This window comes from Periplaneta americana, chromosome 16, assembly GCF_040183065.1.
Source record: "Periplaneta americana isolate PAMFEO1 chromosome 16, P.americana_PAMFEO1_priV1, whole genome shotgun sequence".
NCBI classification, from domain to species: Eukaryota; Metazoa; Arthropoda; class Insecta; order Blattodea; family Blattidae; genus Periplaneta; species Periplaneta americana.
Window position 1 is genome coordinate 168,112,239 of NC_091132.1, and position 17,458 is coordinate 168,129,696.

Sequence of the window (17,458 nt, forward strand, 5' to 3'; positions counted from 1 at the left end):
CAGCACTTCCATTGTGACTTGGGATAGAGAAATAGAGTTGACATATTTAAGAGTTCTGAGAAAGTTTCAATGCTCGCAGAACTATTGGAATTGAATTGAAGAATTTGCACCACAGTTTATCTAAACTTAAATCTTTGTCCAAATTAACTTGATTGGCATATCTTTGTACACTGCAGAATAAAATTGATAAAATAGGTTAAAATCATGAATAGTGACGTTTTAAAGTGTAAGAATTCAATGCATGTCAATACGTCATCATGTTTGTTTTTTATTTTTATGTGCTCCAGCTTCAACTATTCAAAGCAGTTAAATTTTTTCATAGGTTTTCACCATTTGTTTAATATTCTATGCATAACATCGCACATTATTCAATATTCATATAATCCTAATAAATCTCAGACCTCTTGAGAGGCCCATTCTTTACAGCAAATTGATTCGCATGCTTCGGTTTTTTTAAGTGATTGTGTTGTCCTTTTCTCTTAGAACTTCCCAAAGGAAAGCGTTATATTATGATAGAAACTTTATTCATTATAAAGTACTGAAAAGCTAAAAAAATGTACTTTTCCATTTTTTATCAAATTTCATCGATGCATCGCCTTACAATTTATTTATTTACTTTAGTAACTTATTTTACGACACTTTATCAACAGCTTAGGTTATTTAGCGTCTGAATGAGAAGAAGGTGAAATGTTATGTTAGATTTTTGTCTTTTTTTTATATCATATGATACCAAAAACCACATCAACTGTTGCCCTAGAAATTGAATGTAATATTCAACCAATCGGACACTATATATATTACAAAAGGATCTAAAAATACATTTAAAATTGGAAACCTCATCCAGAACTCAGATGTTCTTCAAACTGTCGGATGATATCCTGTGTAATTCCTATAAAATAAAAAAAGAAGAAATACCAATCTATATCACAGACACACTCATTGCTAAAACTCCAATTGTGAACGAAATTCCTCCATGGAAATGTGTGATTCCAGAACATAGCATACAAATTCCAGGAAACCATTCCAAAAATGATCCTCCATACATTCTTAAGTTAGATGCCATGGAACTACTCTGCAGCACATATAAGGATCACCTTCAAATTTATATAGATGGATCTCTAAATCCTAATAATGGGACATCAGGAGCAGGGTATTATATTCCAAAATATCAAGAAAGTTATTTCATACCATGTTGATCCTCCTCCAGTCTTGACACTGAATTGCTAGCTATTGATGCTGCTCTTCAGTGTGTTACTCAAATTTCTGAAAAATCTATTTGCATACTTACCGACTCCCAGGGGGCTATATTTAATATAATTAAATATGTACTAAACCTATATGCACATAGAATTATTCCAATTCAGAGACAACTAAGTAAACTAAAAGAACTCCAAAAGGAAATAACATTCCAATGGATACCTAGTCATTGTGGTATACCTGGAAACGAGAAAGTCGATAATATTGCAAAACAGGCAACATATTTGCAACCAAGACCTCTTCAAGTGATATCTCTATCCAGTGCTTTTGCTTCAGTAAAGTCTCATTTTACAAACCTATGGATCAACAATTGGCTCTCTTCTGACAAAGGAAAAATTTTACAGTCTGTACAAAAGAAACCAAATGACCTGGAAATGTACAAAAACTTGCCCAGACATGTTCAAATATTTTTAACAAGAGCCAGAAGAGATCACGTTGTCACCCAATTGTACCTACACCGATTTCAGATTTCTGATAATCCTACTTGTTTGTAGTGTAATAATCATGATGAAGATCTGGAACACATTCTTCTATACTGTCCATCCATAAACCACAAAAGAAGTAAATTAAAATCATCAGTACCAGTTGCAGAAGACACAGCCCTGCAGTATATATTGACTACACCCCACCTCTGGCTACTAGCAACAGGCATCTATAATGAACACCGATCAAAATACCCCTCATTTCTCGTGAAAAATAGCAACTGAATAGACTACAGTGGACTCTAATGGACTTTATGTTGTCAGCAAACAGCTGGATGCATTAAGAAGATTGATTGATATCATATGAACATGTGGTATATATTATGTGGAAGTCTTGTTAGGAGAGTTGTGTTGGGAATTCTTCGGGGTTAAGGGGGCATAACCTCCTAAAATATTGCATATTTGTGTGTACTCATATTATATGCTGTAATTTTCATGAAATTTAAGAAAATGGTGAATATGTTACATTAATCCAATATGGCCACCGTATAGCTTACAAAATCTTTCGCAACGTCATCAATGACGTCACGGCCATCCATAGACTCCAGGAAATTATCTAGAAGTCTATTGGCCTTCACCTAATTTATCTGTCACGAACCGCTACTGTTGTAACCTACCTACCCACACACCCATCTATCTAATTTACTTGTCCCGATTGAGAGAAACAAATTCAGCACATATCACAATTGAATGGCATTCGCTTTTTTGTAAGCGTTCATGGGACTTCAGATTCCACAAATGTGTGGAAGGCTATGCGAAGACATAACCTCACTAATTGCATTTGGATTGTGTGTAGGAATGAATGCCTCTTTAAATAACTCATCTGAATGAAACTGTTCCCACAAACATATAATTTTAATTGCTGTTCTCTTGTATGTAACCTTACACGTATTCAAAGCACTTAATTCATCTCTTGACTGTGTACATTTAGATGTTTTTTTAAGTGTCCCGATCGCGTGAAACTCTTTCCACAGTCATCGCATTTGAATGGCCTCTCCCCTGTGTGTATGAGACCATGTCGTTTTAAATGTTCCGATTGCGAGAAACACTTCCCACAAACGTCGCACTTGTATGACTTCTCCACTGAGTGTGTGAGTCCATGTCGTTTTAAATGCCCCGATCGCGAAAAACACTTTCCACAAACTTCGCATTTGTATGACTTGTCCTTTGACTGTATGCGGGAGGGCTTTGTAAGTCTCTTCAATCCCGAGAAAAATTCTTCCCAGTCATTGCTTTTGTATGGCGTCTCTTTTGTTTCTGTGCGTGAGTGTTTTTTCATCTCTCTTGTGTGTGTCCGTGAGTGCTTTTTTAAGTGTCCTGATCGCGAGAAACACTTCCCACAAATATCACACTTGAATGGTTTTTCGCCTGTATGTATGAGTCCATGTCGTTTTAAATTTTCCGATCGCGAGAAACATTGTCCACAGACATCACATTTGAATGCTCTCTCGCCTGTATGTATGAGTGCATGTCGATTTAAATCTCCTGATTGCGAGAATTGCTTACCGCAAACATCACATTTCAATGACTTTTTCAATGCATGAACTCGAAAATGACGTTTCACAGATTGCTGCGATACAAAAACCTTGTTACATGTATTACACTTGATGGAATCGTGGCTTATGTCACTAATAACTGAACCATCAGCTCCGTAGCTGCCACTCTGTGTTACATCGTCTTCAACACAAGCAATTTCATCCAATTCTGATGACTCTGTCTTCTCAACATTATCCGCAATTCTGAAATAAAAGTGTATTCCATAAATCAACTACCATTGTGGAGAGATCTAAATATATAAGAATAGAGTAGAATTTTTCGTATCCGGCAACTGTGGGGCAAAGCCAGTGCTGGATAACTAATTTTGCCGGATAATTGAAAAATATGTTTATAGGTTATGTAGAGACAGACTGTACTGCACAAACATTTTTTTTTACCATGTTGAAAATTAGTAATTTTCATATAGATATTTAAAAACAAAGTTTTGAAATACGTACAATGTTCATTTCTAGTACTGAACACAATAATATACATTCATCAGTTCGTAATTAATTGTAATGCATAATAGCGTAAAAAATACTAAAAGTTTTCGTAACCTTATGACAATTTTAAATAGCGGCCATTTGGCGTGAAGAGCAGTGTAGCCAACACCGCAACTGTGAAGATAAAGTAGCACTCGATGATTTGAACCTCTTTAACATATCTCTAATGTCTTCTTGTTTATATATACTATCTATCACTCGAATGAAACTTTTACGCACTGTAGGAACAGAGAATTTCACACTTCTCTATTTAGATTCGTCCAACACCCCTTTGAAAGGGCGAGTTCAAGTGGTAAATTTAAAAATATCGTCTCTGCGAACTGTTTGCAAAGCCGAAGTGACACATTACCGACCTCCAGAGACATAACAGGGTTCTCTGTCTAAGTTTTCACGCGTGAAAAATATAAATAGTAAACAATATGCAGCATGTGCGATCCACGAAAACCACTCACATCTTCGACTCTTCTCTTTCGCATGAATGACTTTTCTTTTCTTTGGTGTGGCCAAAAGTGCTGTTGTTTTGGTATTGCCGTTATTTGGGTGCCGGATACGAGGGATTTTACTGTACATATGAATGTAGATATATCAAAGGAGCCACATCCCATTACCAGATAAAAATACAGTAAAACCTCGGTAGACATTCTTCAAGAGATCGCAGAAAAATAGCGTTAAACAGGACCGCTTATTAGCGACAATGAGTCATTTTTGGGTTTTTTAAATTTTAACACAGGTATGAGTCAGCATAAACATTTGTTGAAGAAATTTAAGGACTAAATACTGTAATTACGCAGGATAAAAGGTTATTTTATTTTCTTTCCTTTCAGAAAATGTCAGAACAAATATACTGTCTTATCAATTAAAGCGCCCCTTTATTAAAAAAGTAAAAAATTGCAAGTCTAGTTTTTCAGGTAAAGCTCCCTGTGCAGCAAACTTGAATAATTTCAAGGGAAAAATTGTTCTGGGGCCGGGTATCGATCCCGGGACCTCTGGTTGGACGTGCAGCGCACTACCAAATGAGCTACCCAGGAACTCCACCCGACACAGTCTCAGTTTTTCCTCTTATATCCACACAACTCGAGTAGGCTGACAAGATGCCAGAGACCCACATCGAGTGCACAAAAACGCTGTGTAACTTAGAGGAAAAAATTGTTCTGAGGCCGGGTATCGATCCCAGGATCTCTGGTTGAATGTATCAGCACTCTACCAACTGAGCTACCCAGGAAATTATTTAAGTAAAAAATTACTTTCTATCTTGCACTTGACCCAGTACTATGAATACAGTAGTTCCATTTTCCACATGATTTAAATCGGAAGTGACATCAGTAATTTTACTACTAGAAACACTAATGAACGACCTTCATTTTGAGAAGAATTTGGAATGTCTACGCCTCCACTTCCCCTTCGTTAAGTCTTCACTCACAATGCGATTTAAAACTGCCAGCAAGGACAGGCTCTGAATACAGTAGTCTTGCAGGTACTCTAGGGTCGCATTCCATTCTATTGTATTCACCAAAGACTCCTACAAATCCTTGAATATGCAGGCGCTAGCGGTAAATGTAGAAGTCTAAGAAAATTTTCTCAGTATCCCTTAAAGTACGATATTTTAGAATTTTCAGCAGATGAAAGAGTGCATTAAACAGGATGATGAGTGTATTAAGCGGTGGTTTTTACATAGTTCTATATAGTCAAGGGACCAGGCAAAAAAAACATATAATGTGGGATAGCATTACAAACGGGTGTTTATTATTGAGTTTCCACTGCACTAAATTTTGCGGTTTCACTATCTGCATTGTGGAAAGAAATTTGTTTTGTAATATACTGTGTCGGGCTTCAACTTACAACATTTAATTATTTTATTACTTAAAAATTATTGTTGATATTTACACTCGGTTTGCTTCTACGGATAGGATAACTCAAAATGTTTTCTTGTTTGCATGGCGGGAGTATACATCGCATGCGCGCATTCGCAAATTATGTCGTTCGCGGAAATAGCCAATTAGTGTCAGTAAGCATGGGACTCCACAGCAAAAGGCATTCTGTGTGCTTTCTCTCGCAGAGTTGACATCTGTTACGGCATGAATATCAACTGCCACCAACTGACCATGTTTCAATGTACGTAACAATAATGAAATGAGACAGATACTCACTTACTTACTGGCTTTTAAGGAACCCGGAGGTTCATTGCTGCCCTCACATAAGCCCGCCATTGGTCCCTATCCTGAGCAAGATTAATCCATTCCCTATCATCATATCCCACCTCCCTCAAATTCATTTTAATATTATCCTCCCATCTACGTCTCGGCCTCCCTAAAAGTCTTTTCCCCTCCACCCTCCCAACTAACACTCTATATGCATTTCTGGATTCGCCCATACGTGCTACATGCCCTGCCCATCTCAATCGTCTGGATTTAATGTTCCTAATTACGTCAGGTGAAGAATACAATGCGTGCAGTTCTGTGATATGTAACTTTTTCCATTTTCCTGTAACATCATCCCTCTTAGCCCCAAATATTTTCCTAAGCACCTTATTCTCAAACACCCTTAACCTATGTTCCTCTCTCAAAGTGAGAGTCCAAGTTTCACAACCATACAGAACAACCGGTAATATAACTGTTTAATAAATTCTAACTTTCAGATTTTTTGACAGCAGACTGGATGATAAAAGCTTTTCAACCGAATAATAACAGGCATTTCTCATATTTATTCTGTGTTTAATTTCCTCCCGAGTATCATTTATATTTGTTACTGTTGCTCCAAGATATTTGAACTTCTCCACCTCTTCAAAAGATAAATTTCCAATTTTTATATTTCCATTTTGTATAACATTCTGGTCACGAGACATAATGATATACTTTGTCTTTTCGGGATTTACTTCCAAACCTATCTCTTTACTTGCTTCCAGTAAAATTCCCGTATTTTCCCTAATCGTTTGTGGATTTTCTCCTAACATATTCACGTCATCCGCATAGACAAGCAGCTGATGTAACCCGTTCAATTCCAAACCCTCTCTGTTATCCTGAACTCAAATGGGACAGATGCCTTCGTGAAAATGGGAGTTTGGTTTCAAAGTGGGGCCACCACACCAAGCACGCTGTTCCGGTGAGAGATGTCGAATTAATCCGTACGTCGTTCCAGCAGAGCCTCCGTAAATCAATCCGACAGGAGCTAAATTTACTCCGTTCGACAGTACACAATGTCGTCCATAAAAGGTTGCGCCTACGGGAGTACAAACTTCACTACACTCACCTCTCAGTCAACACTTCATCCTCTTCGGAAGACACCTCCACTTTTTGTTCCTCCTGATCTCGGTTCAGGTCGAACGAATGTTCCTAGGAGCAAAACAAATAATAAAGAAAGCATTATTCGACCATGAAGGCACTGGTTTCGTAAGTCAGGGACCTGATTTTCAATCCTAATATCTCCAACCACATTTTTCGGTAAGGCTGTAACGACTTTTGTTCCATACTGATTTCATTTACATACTTTGTCTTTCCTCAAATTCAGGCTCTTTGCATCTTTCAAAATGTATAGGAATCAAGTTTCAACGATGAAAATATGATACTCTAGAATACATATAGAAAATTTGCAACCCTATTTGAAGCAATTAACCTAAACAGGAAAAGGACAGAGTTCATTTCATGCAGTGCCGCGGTGGCGGCTGCAGCAGCAGCAGCATAGATTTTTATTTTAGTTGGTTATTTAACGACGCTGTATCAACTACTAGGTTATTTAGCGTCGACGAGATTGGCAATAGCGAGATGATATTTGGCGCGATGAGGCCGAGGATTCGCCATAGATTACCTTGCATTCACATTATGGTTGGGGAAAACCTCGGAAAAAACCCAACCAGGTAAACAGCCCAAGCGGGGAACGAACCCAGCAGCATAGAATATAACAACAATTCTAGTAGTAGTATAGTGATAATAGCAGTATTAGTAATAGAAAATGATATCCAACAACGCCTGATTTAATGTGTACAGAATGGAAGAGAACCTATTACATTAATTCTCAGAGGTAATAGATCAGGTTAATGCGACTGTCAAATCAGTATTTTCATACGTCCAGTTGCTTTCAGAATATGAACTGCAACGTGTTGCAACACTGCAAATAGTAGCAGTGCTCTTGGAGGTCATTGTTCTGCAGTGAAGGTAAGCGGAACTCCACAGCGCTAGACGTGCGAGAGGAAAATGTAAATAAAATCGCCTCCATCAAATTACTGTAGATCAAACGTAAAGTATTCAATGAATTAATTACGCAAATTGTTTGGTTGTATTTTTCATTATGCTGTAACTTCTGTAACTGTAAATTTAATACCATTAAACTTATTTAACATTGACAGTATCTGTTGATGCTGTTTGCGTAATTGCAAAATAATAAAGAATGTATGTTCCTATGAGTTAGTCTAGTTAGTGGGGTTTAAAAAAAGGGCGCGTCAGCTACTATGGCTATTTGCGCCCTTATCTAAAATCATTCACTAAACATGAACACAATACAATAACCAGAATACTTAAAAGAACTGAAAAGCGTTGTCACGGTTAAAACGAGGCAAACAAATGCAGTTTCAACAAGGAGATGCATAAAAACCATAAAAGTGAGAAGTTCTCAGACCCTAAGTAGAATCTAAAAAGAAACAACAAAACAATAAAACAAATGCCACCAGAAATAAATTGTCTGGCGCATTTATAAAATGTACGGATGTAAAAGGTCCGAATGTCAAATTTGTTAAAATCATATACTAAAAAATGTAACCTCCGGATGTAACATTCCTATGAAACAAAACTCTTTCCATTAGAGACACCTTTACATTTTACGTAAACTAAAAAATAACAGTGTTACGATTACATATGAGGAGCATCGTTTCAAAACATATTATGTGCAACTTACAATATTTTTACACGAATAACGAAAAACTGTATTATTCGTGAACGGGAGAAGTTTTCAAAACACTACACAAACCATTTTAAGTACTTGTTTCACAGTTTACAAATATGACGACTTGGAACCATCAGACTTCACAGCATGAAAGATAAATAAGTAGAAAGCAACAAATTTAATTTCGTCCACTGATGCACTCATATTCTAACTCTATCTCCATTTAAATTATCTTTAAAGAAATTAAAAATTAATTTGAAATATAAATTTAGTTAACAGCAATGTTCCGTAATAAGTTTTTAAGTGTTACATATGTAAACAATTAGATCGAAATGTATCTGATGACACGTTTTTCATTTACATTCTCCTCTCCGAAGTTTTGCACAGTGGAGTTCCACCCACCTCCACTGCGGAGTAATGACCTCTAGGAGCACTGCTACTATTTGCAGTGTTGCAACATATCGCATTCCGTATTCCCGAACCAATTGGACCTGTCAAAAAAACAAAAGTGGCTTGCATTGACTTGACCTATTATCTCTGTGAATTAATGTAACAGGTTCCCTTCCACCCTGTAAAAATACAAAAATAACATAACAGAACAGATAAAAGTGCCAGCAATCCGACAAGAAGATATTCTTTGGACAGAGCACCATTGTTTTGTTATTGGGTCAGTGACACTCTTATGAGTTCTGTTAGAAAATCTATTTTGTTGCATTTATTTGCATTATTGAATACAGCATGCTTGCTTGGACAATATATATTATTTTAATGTACCGAAGTACATATGATATTTCCATGCAGATATTCTGCGTCATCATACGATGAAAGAGTAATGGAATGGAGAAAAATTCTCTCTGTTCCATTACTCTTTCATCGTATGATGACGCAGAATATCTGCATGGAAATATCATAAGTACTTCGGTACATTAAAATAATATATATGATATGCGTAAATCACTTCGTGATTTAAGATGGCGCTTATTCCGTCGGATCCCGGCCAACTAGTCACTCATATCGGGTGCACCTCAGCACATGTGTGGACTTCGGTCCTGCATTCATGGACATCTGTGACGTAGTGCAGAGGGCGGCCTCTAGAGGGAACCCAAGAGTTGGAGCTTAATCTGAGACGATTCTAACCGGCGTCGGAGATGTATCCGGCGTGGCTTAGTGGATAAAGCATCAGCATGTAGAGCTGAAAACCCGGGTTCAAATCCCGGCGCCGGAGAGAATTTTTCTCCGTTCCATTACTCTTTCATTGTTTGGACAAGCTTTATTAATCACATATTCATTTTGTATGAGGTCTCGCCCACCTCACTGAATATTACACGGCTACAATGAAGTAGCCAATATGTATTATTACTATTTAATACGAGAAGAATTCGTACCAGCACCGGGAATCGAACCCAGGACCTCTCAGCTCTGCGCGCTGAGTGCTCTTTCCAATTGAGCTATGCCAGGACACGATCCACGGCACCGGCCAAACTCCTCTCGTAATGCTTTTTCGGAGTTCGGCCGGCGCCGTGGATCATGTCCCGGCATAGCTCAGTTGGAAAGAGCACTCAGTACGCAGAGCTGAGAGGTCCTGGGTTCGATTCCCGGTGCCGGTACGAATTTTTCTCGTATTAAATAGTAATAAGCTTTATTAATATTATTGTATTGATATTAATAATAGTACTATTTGTTTTAGTAGGAGTAGTAGTGACGTTGGTAGTAGCAGTAATAGGACAAATAGCAGGAATGGTAGTAACAATAAATAATAGTAACAGTAATAGCAGTAGTAGTAGTAGTAGTTATTATTATTATTATTATTATTATTATTATTATTATTATTATTGGGTTATTTTACGACGCTGTATCAACATCTAGGTTATTTAGCGTCTGAATGATATGAAGGTGATAATGCCGGTGAAATGAGTCCAGGGTCCAGCACCTAAAGTTACCCAGCATTTGCTCGTATTGGGTTGAGGAAAAACCCCGGAAAAAACCTCAACCAGGTAACTTGCCCCGACCGGGAATCGAACCCGGGCCACCTGGTTTCGCAGCCAGACGCACTGACTGTTACTCCACAGGTGTGGACTAGTAGTAGTAGTAGTAGTAGTAGTAGTAGTAGTAGTAGTAGTAGTAGTACTATATAATATTAGTTTTGCTCATTAATGGATGGAGTAATTTGCAGAGAAACATAAAATAATTCTCAGTTGTTTCACTGTTGTTAGAACTATGGCAAGTAAAATAAAAACAGGGATTGAACCTGGTTTTTAGTAAATTAATGAGTTTGTTACTAATACCAGAAAATAATGGTTTTTTGCCACTATACAGCGAAATTGACCTTACTCAATGTTACAATGTAACAAGGATTATTATTCCGGATTGAGGAGACTCAGAATTCGAAATAGATTGAACCCTGCAATTTGTAGCCACTGTGGAAGCTTGTAAAAAAATTTGGAACAGACTGGTTCCGTGGCAGATAAAAAACGTTACAGTACACACAAACGTCCATAAAAAAAAAGGTGTAAATGCTTACTTTATAAGGAGCCTAGAAAAATAGAAAAAAAAAATTCGGATTATGAAACTTTCAGTGAGAATCAAGTTTCGGGGTGAGAGCAAGTAAGTGGCATGTTCTCACACATTGGTTTATACTTGAGTAACTCTTTCTTTTATAAACAAAGAATATTACTACTATTTTACTAAAATTTAGTTCTTAACGAAAACAGAAAATGTTCAAGTAATCCTACATAATAATTATCAGTTTGAACCCATCATTCCAAGGTGGGCAGAGTAATAGCTAGCGCAGTAACAACAAAAAATATTGTGAGGTTAAAATGAAATTTTGTTCATAGGAAAAAAACCCGTTCTACGATTTCAGATAATTATCTATTGCCTACCAGAAATACGTGTTTGCAAATTATTATATTATTATTCTCAAATGTGAAAAGAATGTAGTAAAAGTCTAGAACATATTAAAAATACTATTAACAATATTCTCAGATTGTTAATGGCTCTGATTTGAGTCAAAATGGCCGCCATTATATCTGTATACTGATAATGAACACTTACAGCAACTTCACGCTTTATAACCACTGGTCTGTCTTCAAGTTCAAACTTCAACCCAGGCACTGCATTGTCTTCAACTTTTATCTCTGATTTAATATCATAGCTGTGATCCAAGTATTCTGTCTTCACTTGCAGATTCATTAAATTCCCTTCCTACAAAACATAAAGACGTCATAAATGAAAACTGAATTAAGATATTTTGAATTTGACTTCATAATATGTGATAGCAATCACCTTGGTATAGTCTGAGAGTCCAAGACATGCGAAAAAATACAGAAAGAATTTGAAGGTGGAACGGGTACCAGATTTTAAAAGCTTCAGGAAATGACTGATCAAAGACCAACAGTTCCTTTTGAAATAATTTACATACTGCAATATGTGTAAATTTCTTACTTATTCTGTACACTTTTGAGTCCATATACACAGTTGGCCAAAAAAAAAATCGGCACAAAATTAGAAATACTCTATTTTCAGAAATACATAACATTAATTTATAATGAATACACTGTTGGAAAGAGTAAACTTTAAAGACGAGCAGGACTTTTTATTATGTTTTTTAAGGCTCAATTAAAATCTTATGGAAGTCGATACGCAATGATGCGAAAAATATGGTTTTTGAAGACAATTTATTACTTCAAAATGCAGAAACTGAATGTTGGTAATTTTAATAATAATTCAAACAATCAAAATTAAAAATGATGCTCTATGTGATCGCCATTTGTCCGTACAACCATTTGTAGGCGTCTTCTCCATTGTCCAATAGCACTGGATATCTGTCTCTGATCAAGCCAGTCCCAACATTCAAGCAGGCGTTGTCTTAAATGCTCAATATTACGAATTCTTGTTTTGTAGTAAACTGCTTTTTGTAGTTGACTTCATACAAAATAGTCCATAGGATTAAGATCTCGTTTGAAACGCCAGTGGAAACCATCAGAGAATCTGAGAAATGCGATCTTTCACGCAATAATCTCCCAGGAGGGATATCATGTCCGTATCTTGCTAATCAATTGTTGTACACTTGAAACAGACCATTCCCAATGAGGGTAGTTCCTTACAATTTAACGGGCAGATAAATTATCATATTGGTACAAATGGTTAATGAAAATCTTGTCTTCCTTCGTTATGCGACCCATTATTCACAGAATGAGAACTGAAAACGGAAGAAAACAAATGATGATAGCACAACAAACGGCTTGGCCTGCTGAACTCGTAACACCATAATGCTTAGTTCAGCATAAACGATCGATTTTGCACTGGCATAAAAAATAATGATTAATAAATGGTAAAAAATTAAATATTACAGTACTTTCCTGTCTACAAGGACTGTGAAATTTGCCTGTGAAATAAACTTTCAAGTGAAATTATTAGCTACTGGAATATAACCATTTAAATTTTGTGCCGTTCTTTTGGCCCACTGTGTATATTTTGGAATGTGATATTTCATTGCTGAAGATAATACAAAAGAATACGCATTTAAAAATAAAGAACAAATGCAAATATCTCATCACGAAAGTGAAACTAAAAAAAGGCATCGAAAACTTGCCCCAACTATCACGAAACAATGAATCGCGTCTACTTTGAAAATGTGTGTTCAACATGGTTCCTTGCATATTTGTAGCATCCAATGTCACTAACATTCATATGATCCACATGCTCCTCCACAATGTCTCCATTTAGTAAATTAAATTGACACATCAGTTGAAAATCTTTATTTTTTAACAGACACAAGAAGAATTTTTGTTAACATACTGACGCAAACGAACACTGTCATTGCAATTCACTTTCCCCATTGTTGCCATATCTTAACCACGAATTAACTTTCAAACTAACTGATTGCCTACGACTGAACTGAGAAACTGAGAAACGTAAATTCAGTGTCATTCAATTGAGAAATCAAGAATAGTTCAGATGTGAGGGAAGTCTGTATCAGGTGATACTTCCCTGATCATAGATAAATAAAAAAACGTTTCAGTGAAATTATTGTGCAATATTTCACTACTCCTCGAAAATGGAGACTCGAACCAACCTCCTTTTCATTATGCATTATAACATATAGCTATGCAGTGGAATTCCGAATATGGTCTCCTGAATATAAGTAGAAAATACGTGCTTTAATATAACTTTTAGACAAAAACATAAACAAAATACGTAATAAAATTTATCAGTTTACCTCCGATGAAAGCATTTTGTCTTCCAATTCGGATGTGGTAACATGCTCTTGTAACTCCAATGGGTCAACTTCGGGTTCCATCTTGATGGAATCCATCATAACTGAAAGAACAGGTTCTGTAATTCAAAGTGATTTACTGAATTTTGGATTTAGAGAAATACTTACTACGAGTAGCTACGACAGACTTCATTTTCAAATTCTAAATATGTCGGCAAATATTTCACACAAAAATGAAGTACATATTTGTATATAAGTATACTAAATTAAGTTTCTCTGCAAACAATGGGCTCAATGCAAAGTAAGTGTTGTAATCTGGTGTCATTTTCGTGCAACTTTTAATGTAACTTGTGTATGCCTATACAGCACAGTAAAAGACGAATCTTTAATAAGCCTAATGGTACGGTCACACGTCGCTACTTTTGCAGCGATGCAGTACAAAAAACTGCGCAACTCTTGTACTGCGACGTGTGAACAACGGTGCAACCCATAAAGTAGCGGCTGCCGAACCTGCTGCCCACTACTTTTCCATGCTGCGTGCAGCTTAAAAGTAGCGACGTGTGAACAGGGTTCTCAGGGTTGCAGCCGCAGCATTTTTGATATCGGTTTTGTTGAAACTTTTGCTGCGGTTGCTACCAGTGTTACCACCCAAATGTGCCAAAGATACTTTTATTGCTTGGATATATTTTAATGTTAAATGTGATGAAAATAAATTATTTGTAACAGTTATTAAATACACAACACAGTCTGAGCATAAATGCTGACGATATAATTCATTTTTTAAATTTTTCGTAGCGTAGTTCCAAACAGGAGGGTTGCCAACATTGATTACGTGAACATATTGTTGGTTATCATTTAAGTATATAGGCGTTTTTAAAAGCTTTATAGTAAAAATAATGCCAATTTCTGAATACTAGATACGACAGAAAAGAAAATAATAGATAAGGAAGCTTTCGCATGAATTTCTTAATAATGCGAACATAACCACAAAATGTATATTGAGAAGTCAACACGGGAGATGGAAACCTGCAGCATTACTGCGGCTGCAAAAGTAGCGCCTTGTGTGTGAACAGACTCGCAACCTCCAGTTGCAACTTTTGCAGTACTCGGGTTGCGCAGCACGAAAATTAGAGTGCAGCGCGCTACTTTTGGCTTACGTGTGAACACGACACGCAACTTTTGCAGCTGCAGTACAAACGTTGCGCTGCAAAAGTAGCGATGTGTGACCGTACCTTAAGGATGACCGAAGTTAGTGGTTGTGATTCTAACAAGAGTTACATTAACTAACAGTTGTTAACTGGCAGAATTTTGTATTTCCCTCTCCTGAAACCATACTGGGTGCCTTGACTGATCTCTTGTTTGGAATGTAATGTAGGATCACATTTTTCGTTTGCTATCACTTTTACACGGACATTATAAAATTGCTGCACAATCTAGGAGTACATAATTTCGAAAATTATGGTGTGATCCTAAATTTCAAATTAGACAAATTAGTCAATAGCATCTAAATTTTTAAAAGTACACTGCTTTTCTTTGTACGATAACATCTAACAAAAGTATTCTTCCCGCTTTCTTTAATGGAGTAAGTTACCAACTTGTCTCCAATCGAAGTTGATAGGTCAGAAGTCTGATTTTCGCATTCTTAATTTGGTAAGTAGGCTATATGAGAAATGAATCAAAATCTTTATGTAGTTTATTTTTTCGAAAACCTGTCTTCAGTTCTGAGTAAATTGCTACTTCTCTGTTTAAAAGTGAAATATTATTTGGGCAGATGCGCATTTAGAATATAAATTTTAAGAACAATCTCTTGGATTTTCTCATTGTTTGAGAATGATTGCACCCTAAGAATCTCTTGCACTGTTAATGAAAGAACACAGCACAACAATATGTTTACAAGGTCCTGATAGCTTTGACTTACATTCACATAGTTCTGACCTTCCTGCTTAGATCATATAGGCCTATGTAACAGATAAGTCGGGCTTATAGGCTTTGAGGTTAACAACTTTTGTCAGGTTTACTACGCTGCCATCTAGTTGTTACATAAGGAATCACGTCATAATTCCCATTTGAATTGCATTAGTGACTGTGCTGCCATCTCGTGTTCGTTTACGGCGGACGGGTGGCGATCCTGGCGGTTGTTTTCTTCAAAGTGCTGCCGATTTTAACGTAGCGAGGAGTTATCTTCCGACTTCCTGTCATAATTTATCTTAAAATAATGACGACACTAAAATACACCCTTACCATTTTGGATTTCTAATATATACAGTAAATATGAGAAGCAGGCTCACCAACCATCAACTATAAGAATCGCAAACTACACTCTCAATCATCAGGAATGTAGAAATTTAACCGTCTGTATTGGATTTTTGTTCCAGGGGGAAAATAATCCATTTTTGAAATAGGTCTAACTATATCCTATTCTAATTCTACCACTGTTTAATTCTGGTGTAATGTTGCCTCAGTGTGAAAGCAAGCAGCAATATAAGTAGAACACTAGAATATTATGAATTATAAATATTTGAAAGATCTAATACCCACAAATGAACTGAGAACACGAAATGGCGTATAAGTCCGAGCGAGCTAGGCTACCCAGGATCAGAATAAAATCAAACACAGTAGTTATAAATTTAACCACGTCTTGATATTATGTCACAAAATATGAAAGCAGTAAAACATTCCAGCTATTATAATGGACGTATCATACGAACACTTGCTGCTTATTAGATCGTTGTCCTGCTCGCCTTCAGATGGCTCATGTAGAATTCGGAAAAATTATTTTCTTGTAACAATTCCAACGGTTCTAGTTACTTGAAAATGCTAGATTTCAAATAATAGTACCATAATTAATCTATGCTTCAGACAAACTTATCTACGAATTCAGTTTGGTATTAGAAAACATTTTTTTTTTTTCCCCACGAATTCACATTTCAGCTCATTTTGACATACTGCATCTCGTACGTGTCTCTTCCAAAATGCCACTGTTCCATTAGATACCAGTCGTAACCAAAGACGTTGGTTGTAACTCGTACAAGTTCCAAAATGCCACTGAACACCTGTGTAGTAGTTAATCGATTATAAATTGTTTTAGAAATATTAGACTTTTTTATTATTATTTAATGTCTTTATAATAGGTAACAGGATGAGACACACTATACTAAAAGCCAGGTTATGAACCGACGAAACTGGAAGTAGTTGGCAGGGCGAGAGGAAAGTGCAGGTTAGTGGGGTAGCCTATGCAGTGATGACACGTTGAGTGTGGGGGATGGAGGGGAGAACGAGAACGGAGCTTTTCATTGGACCTCGCGTGAAAATGTCGTCTGCTAACGAAAATCTGGCAACGGAATCACGGAGACAGTGTAGCCAGTTCATTTGCAGTACCACGTGCATTACGAGTCACATTTCGTACCAGCGTCATTAGCTCGTGCTTTCTTAAAAACAGTAATTTTAATTACTAATATTGTACATAGTGTTATCGAGAACTATATACAGTAGTTATTTTAAACATATCGGTGACAAACGCTGAACACGCTTTGAATCTCGCTCCACTATGTGGCAACAGAGCTCAGAAAGAGACCAACAGAACGTTGCTT

General features: G+C 36.6%; 1 protein-coding gene and 1 non-coding gene across 6 annotated transcripts; one reads left to right on the plus strand and one right to left on the minus strand.

The window, feature by feature from the left end:
* Positions 1-1,278: 1,278 nt before the first annotated feature.
* Positions 1,279-16,817, minus strand: LOC138691842 (zinc finger protein 391-like). 5 transcript variants are annotated; one of them, XM_069814351.1, is made up of 5 exons: positions 16,407-16,817; positions 13,872-13,987; positions 11,705-11,854; positions 7,025-7,107; positions 1,279-3,478 (listed from the first exon to the last, which is right to left on the minus strand). In XM_069814351.1, the coding sequence occupies exons 2-5, from the start codon at positions 13,968-13,970 to the stop codon at positions 2,641-2,643; spliced, it is 1,170 nt and encodes a 389-aa protein (XP_069670452.1). In that variant the 5' UTR covers positions 13,971-13,987; positions 16,407-16,817; the 3' UTR covers positions 1,279-2,640. The 5 variants fall into 5 exon arrangements, with proteins under 5 accessions (XP_069670452.1, XP_069670454.1, XP_069670453.1 ...); XM_069814353.1 differs by having other exon boundaries at positions 13,872-13,972; positions 15,787-16,817; XM_069814352.1 differs by having other exon boundaries at positions 13,872-13,972; positions 16,407-16,816.
* TRNAY-GUA (transfer RNA tyrosine (anticodon GUA)) lies at positions 9,804-9,875 on the plus strand. Its single transcript has one exon. It is a non-coding gene; the product is annotated as a tRNA-Tyr (tRNA).
* Positions 16,818-17,458: the final 641 nt, after the last annotated feature.

Excerpts from the sequence above, each read along its gene's own strand:
- LOC138691842 (XM_069814351.1), bottom strand. The coding sequence starts at position 13,970 with ATGATGGATTCCATCAAGATGGAACCCGAAGTTGACCCATTGGAGTTA. Across the intron at positions 7,108-11,704 it reads TTATAAAGCGTGAAGTTGCT|GAACATTCGTTCGACCTGAA; the intron begins GTAAGTGTTCAT and ends TTTTGCTCCTAG. Across the intron at positions 3,479-7,024 it reads GATGAAGTGTTGACTGAGAG|AATTGCGGATAATGTTGAGA; the intron begins GTGAGTGTAGTG and ends CTTTTATTTCAG.